The sequence below is a fragment of the Hylobates moloch genome, unplaced genomic scaffold, assembly GCF_009828535.3.
Source record: "Hylobates moloch isolate HMO894 unplaced genomic scaffold, HMol_V3 SCAFFOLD_1, whole genome shotgun sequence".
In the NCBI taxonomy this organism is placed as follows: domain Eukaryota; kingdom Metazoa; phylum Chordata; class Mammalia; order Primates; family Hylobatidae; genus Hylobates; species Hylobates moloch.
In genome coordinates this window covers 102,610,426-102,616,681 of record NW_026652276.1, presented here as the reverse complement: position 1 = coordinate 102,616,681, position 6,256 = coordinate 102,610,426, and the positions used below count along the sequence as shown (strand labels likewise).

Genomic DNA, 6,256 nt, shown 5'->3' with positions numbered 1-6,256 from the left:
AAAAAAAAAGGAAAGGAAAGCCTCAGTGCTCTTCCTGGCACACAGTAGATGCTCAGGAAGTATCTGTTGAATGAATGAATGAATGAATGCATGGACAAAGCAATTCTTTGGCAGTCTGGCTTAAGGGCAGGTTCCCTTTGTGGCTTGTATTCTGTACTCTTTCCTGACTTATGAAGGAGGAAAGGAAGGAAATGGGTGTGTGTCCAGGGCTCCTCTTTGGTGCCCATGGGTACATTGTTGCATCTGATCCTCTGGAGAGGTGGGGATTCATGTGCCCTTTCCACAGATGGGGAGACTGAGGCTAGAGGAGGTTAGGAGGAAAGGTGCACGTGGACCCAGCTTTCCTTGGGTCTCCCCAGGGCTGCCCCAGGTGGTGAAGGAACACCTATGAGTCGGATCAGTGAGGGAACACTAGGCACCATGGTGAGGGTGACAGCTCCAGGCTGTCCGTAGGCAAGGCTGCAGCAGGACAAGAGGCCACTCAGTCTTTCCCCCCATCTCTCTCTGTACCTGGGCTCACTTCCATCTGTCTCTTCTCCTCTCCTCTCCACTCCTCAGCTTGTGCCCTTTCGACATTTTTTTTTTCTTTCTTTTTGGTCTTAATCCATGGCTGAGGACTTGCCTGTGCAGTTTCTGTTGCCCAGGCTGGAGTGCAGTGTCATGATCCTGGCTCCCTGCAACTTCCGCCTCCTGGGTTCAAGCAATTCTCCTGCCTCAGCCTCTCGACTAGCTGGGAATACAGGTGCATGCCACCATGCCTGGCTAATTTTTGTATTTTTAGTAGAGACGGGGTTTCGCCATGTCAGCCAGGCTGGTCTCGAGCTCCTGACCTCAAGTAAGCTGCCCGCCTCAGCCTCCCAAAGTTCTGGGATTACAGATATGAACCATTATGCCCGTCCTGCCTGCACAGTTTCTTTCTCTTTCTTTCTTTCTTTCTTTCTTTATTTCTTTCTTTCTTTCTTTCTTTCTTTTTCTTTCTTTTTTTTTATTATACTTTAAGTTCTAGGGTACATGTGCACAATATGAAGATTTGTTACATATGTATACATGTGCCATGCTGGTGTGCTGCACCCATTAACTCGTCATTTACATTAGGTATATCTCCTAATGCTATCCCTCCCCCCTCCCTCCACCCCACAACAGGCCCTGGTGTGTGATGTTCTCCACCCTGTGTCCAAGTGTTCTCATTGTTCAATTCCCACCTGTGAGTGAGAACATGTGGTGTTTGGTTTTCTGTCCTTGCGATAGTTTGCTCAGAATGATGGTTTCCAGCTTCATCCATGTCCCTAAAAAGGACATGAACTCATCCTTTTTTATGGCTGCATAATCCATAAATGGATTTCTTAATCCAGTCTATTATTGATGGACATCTGGGTTGGTTCCAAGTCTTTGCTATTGTGAATATTGCCGCAATAAACATACGTGCCTGCCTGCACAGTTTCTAAGAACCAAAAGGTTGACCTGGTGGAAGATAGAGGTTGCAGGCCCTCCACACCCCTGCTACTCATACCTCTATGCTTCAACTTTTCCATCTATAAATTGGGGTTGTTATAAGGATTCTGGGTGATGTGTTTTGGTTCTGAGTACAGTTCTGGCCAATGGGAAGTGCCCAACAGAGGAAAATTGTTGCTGTTATTATTTTGCCTGTTCCTAAAGCTAACCCAACAGAAGCTCTTTAATATTCTGGAAACTGGGCCGGGCGTGGTGGCTCACGGCTGTAATCCCAGCACTTTGGGAGGCCGAGGCGGGTGGATCACAAGGTCAGGAGATCGAGACCATCCTGGCTAACGCAGTGAAACCCCGTCTCTACTAAAAATACAAAAAATTAGCCGGGCGTAGTGGCGGGTGCCTGTAGTCCCAGCTACTCGGGAGGCTAAGGCAGGAGAATGGCGTGAACCCGGGAGGCGGAGCTTGCAGTGAGCCGAGATCGCACCACTGCACTCCAGCCTGGGAGACAAAGCAAGACTCCGTCTCAAAAAAAAAAAAAAAAAAAAAATTCTGGAAACTGGGATGGCACAGTGGCTCATACCTGTAGCCCCAGCATTTTGGGAGGCCAAGGTCGGAGGATCACTTCAGCCCAGGTGTTTGAGACCAGCCTAGGCAACCTAGTGAGACCTTCTCCCTACGAAAAAATTAAAAAGTAGCCAGGCACAGTGGTGAGCACCCGTCGTCCCCCAGTGGCTTGGGAGGCTGAAGTGGGAGGATCACCTGAGCCTGGAAGTTCGAGGCTGGTGTGAGCTATGATGGCACCACTGCACTCCAGCCTGGGTGACAGAGCGAGAAATTATTATTATTATTATTTTTAAAGTGGCCAGGCATGGTGGCTCATACTTGTAATCTCAACACTTTGGAAGGCTGAGATGGGAGGATTGCTTGAGCCCATCAGTTCAAGAGCAGCCTGGGCAACATAGTGAGAACCCTTCTCTAAAAATAAAGTTAAATGTTTAAAAATCTGGAAACTAATTCTGGAGAGGATTGGAGTCTGAGATTCTGAAGGTTTATTTTGGATACATTGTGCCTCAATTTTTTTTTTTTTTTTTGAGACGGAGTCTCGCTCTGTCACCCAGGCACCCAGGCTGGAGTGCAGTGGCGCGATCTCGGCTCACTGCAAGCTCCGCCTCCCGGGTTCACGCCATTCTCCTGCCTCAGCCTCTCCGAGTAGCTGGGCCTACAGGCGCCCGCCACCACGCCCGGCGAATTTTTTTTTGTATTTTTAGTAGAGACGGGGTTTCACCGTGGTCTCGATCTCCTGACCTCGTGATCCGCCTGCCTCGGCCTCCCAAAGTGCTGGGATTACAAGCGTGAGCCACCGCGCCCGGCCACATTGTGCCTCAATTTTATGATCACTAAAATGCAAGTCTCTGCATGTCTGACCCCCGGGAAGATGTTGAGATGTTGGTCATTTGAGTCAGTGGACAGGAAAACCAGGGGTGAATCCTGTAGAATTTACACAGGGCCAAGTTTGGATAGTAAACCCAGGGAGGGCAGGGCTGAGACAAAGCATGGCCTTCCCCAACATGATGTTCATTTAAGGTTTGTGGAGTGACTTGTGACGCATAGGTGGTGACTGACCACTGGTGAGTATCCTGGAGCTAGAGAATGACCCCATGTCCTAAGCAGCCCCAAAATTTCTTGGCAGGTCACGGCAGAGGGAGCTGTGCCCAGGGAATCTTTCTGGACTTTGCAAAGATGATTTTCTCTCTTGGGAAGGAGTCTGATCTCTTTAACTCCTTTGTGAAGATGCCAAAAACACCTGCAGTGGACGCTGCTGGAATCGCTCATGAGATGTAAGCCACGTTTCAGAGAAAAGAGCAATCTATCGGAGGATATTCCTTCCAGCAACTGAGAACCTTTCAGAGCTTGATTGCTGTGAATGCTCCAGCCTTTCCAAAGTGTTCTATTCCACCTCAAATGAGATAATGAAGACCTTTAATTTACTGTTCAACTCCCAAACAGAGTGAGCAGGTCAGGTGTCATTCACACCCCAGGCCCAAGGAGATAGAAGGCTGGAACCAGGCTCAGGAGGCCACACTGAACCCGGCATGTTGTCAATGGTCCTTCTCAGATCTTTTTTTTTTTTTTTTTGAGACAGGGTCTTGCCCTGTCACCCAGGCTGGAGTGCAGTGGTGTGATCATAGTTCACTGCAGCCTCAAAATCCCGGATTCAAGGGATCCTGCTACCTCAGCCTCCTGAGTAGCTGGGACTACAGGGACATACCACCATGCCTGGCTAGTTTTTTTCATTTTCTTTAGAGATGGAGTCTTGCTATGTTGCCCAGGCTAGTCTTGAATTCCTGATCTTAAGCAATCTACCCACCTTGGCCTCTCAAAGTGCTGGGATTGCAGGCATGAGCCACTGTGCCCAGCCTCTTCCTAGCTCTTGGGTCCCTCTTGCAAACTGACCCATAGGAACAACTTTGCTGGGCCTCTGAATTTAACTAAATGTCCTTAAATCCTTTGGACATGATCAGAGTTTAAATTAAAGTGAGGACATCTCCTTCTCTTCCCCCCCTTTTTTTTTTTTGGAAGCACCAGAGTCCATGAGGCATTTTATTTGTAAATATATGTATTACATCCCTAGAAAAAGAATCCCAGGATTTTCCCTCCTGTGTGTTTTCGTCTTGCTTCTTCACGGTCCATGATGCCAGCTGAGGTTGTCAGTACAATGAAACCAAACTGGCGGGATGGAAGCAGATTATTCTGCCATTTTACCAGATCTTTGAGTTGCACATCAAATCTGGGGCTGATCACTCCACACTTGTTTAGCCTGCCTGTGAGGTTCACAGCAATTTTCCCAGCTCTGTGATCATCAATGATTTCAAATTTGCCAATGTAACCATGCTTCATCATCACAGTGAGAAACCGGATGATGACTTTGGAGCACGGCCCAATAAGCATCTGGCGTTTGCCTCTCTTTTCGGCATTGTTGATGCTCTTGAGAGCATCAGCCAGGACATTCATGTGCACCATTGTGGCGGTGCGGAAAGATGGCGGAAAGAGCCTTCTCTTCCTTTTTATCCCCCACCCCTGATCACAATCCCAGTCATTTTATGAGGGAAACTGAGGCTCAGAGAAGTTGAGTCACTCCCTTCAGAGCACAGAGTTAGGGCATGAAAGACTAAAATTAGATCCAGGTCTGCCTGGCCTTCCACTAGAAGCTGCTCCAGAGGGGTTCCCTTGTGTCTCAGGAAGGCCTGAAGCCACTTGGTCACCCTCTCCAGAACCTCCCTCCAAGAATATGAAAAGGCATCCTTCCTCATTCATGGCAGATGCAGATGAAAACACAAAACGTAAGGCTAGGCGTGGTGGCTCACGCCTGTAATCCCAGCACCTTGGGAGGCTGAGGTGGGAGGATCACTTGAGGTCAGGAGTTCGAGACCAACCTGACCAACATGATGAAACCTCGTCTCCACTAAAAATACAAAAATTAGCCAGACGTGGTGGTGCACACCTGTAGTCTCAGCTACTGGGGAGGCTGAGGCAGGAGAATCACTTGAACTTGGGAGGTGGATGTTGCAGTGAGCCGAGATCGCACCATTGCACTCCAGCCTGGGTGACAAGAGTGAGATTCCGTCTCAAAAACGAAAAAGAAAACACAAAGTATAACCCTACTGTGGCAGACTGCAGAGGCACATGGTTCACACCACCTTCCATGAAGGGTTTGTGGCCCCTCTGTGAATGCTGCCCACAGGAACTGTCTCAACTACAGGGAGCTCCTTCTCCCAATATCCCATGTCTGTGGAAGGGTGGAGGTCCAACCACCTTGGCCAAGCCTGGACAAGTGTGAATGGCTGTTTCAGCTCCTGTTCTCCTTCTGGGCTCAGTGGAAGCTTACCTTCTCGCCGTTTCTCCATTACTTGCTCCTGCTTCCTTCTGGCCTCTTGCTCTCAAGAACACTTTTTTTTTTTTTTTTTTTTTAAAGAGACAGTGTCTCACTCTGTCACCCAGGTTGGAGGTGCGGTGGTGCAATCATGGCTCACTGCAGCCTCTTAACTCCTGGGTTCAAGTGATCCTCCTGCCTCATCCTCCTGAGTAGCTAGGACTACAGGTATGCACCATCATGCCCCGCTAACTTTTCATTTTTTGTAGGGGTGGGGGTCTTGCTATGTTGCCCAGGCTGGTCTTGAATTCCAATTCCTGGGCTCAAGGAATCCTCAACTTCCCAAAGTGCTGGGATTACAGGCATAAACCACTGTGCCTGGCCTTCAAGGGCACTGCTTAATAAATATCCTGCTTGCTCAATCCATCTCAGTGTTTCCTGGGGAACGTCATCTGTAAGGTTGCACATACACCTGTGCATATGTATCAAAACATCCCTAGGTACCCCGTAAATATGTGCAATTCTTATTTGCAATTGAAACAAAACAGGCTGGGCATGGTGGCTTATGCCTGTAATCCCAGTACTTTGGAAGGCTGAGGGGGGCAGATCACTTGAGGTCAGGAGTTCGAGACCAGCCTGGCCAACATAGTGAAACCTCATCTCTACTAAAAATACAAAAATTATCCAGGTGTGGTGGCACATGCCTGTAATCCCAGCTACTCAGGAGGCTGAGGCAGGAGAATTGCCTGAACTCAGGAGATGGAGGTTGCAATGAGCCAAGATCTTGCCACTGCATTCCACCCTGGGCGACAGAGTGAGACTCCATTTCAAAAACTAAACTAAACTAACTAACTAAATAAATACAAATCTTGAAAAATATTAAAGAATTTTATCTATCTAAATTCCCCTTTCCTTCTCCCTAACAGGCAAAGCCCT

The 6,256-nt window shown here is 48.3% G+C and overlaps 1 protein-coding gene across 1 annotated transcript; it reads right to left on the bottom strand.

Annotated features, from left to right (window-relative positions):
* Positions 1-4,031: 4,031 nt before the first annotated feature.
* LOC116811464 (small ribosomal subunit protein uS8-like) lies at positions 4,032-5,111 on the bottom strand. Its single transcript, XM_032756495.2, has one exon. It carries the CDS (start codon positions 4,468-4,470, stop codon positions 4,078-4,080), a length of 393 nt encoding a protein of 130 aa, XP_032612386.1. The 5' UTR covers positions 4,471-5,111; the 3' UTR covers positions 4,032-4,077.
* Between the last annotated feature and the right edge of the window lie 1,145 nt (positions 5,112-6,256).

Excerpts from the sequence above, each read along its gene's own strand:
- LOC116811464 (XM_032756495.2), bottom strand. The coding sequence starts at position 4,470 with ATGGTGCACATGAATGTCCTGGCTGATGCTCTCAAGAGCATCAACAAT.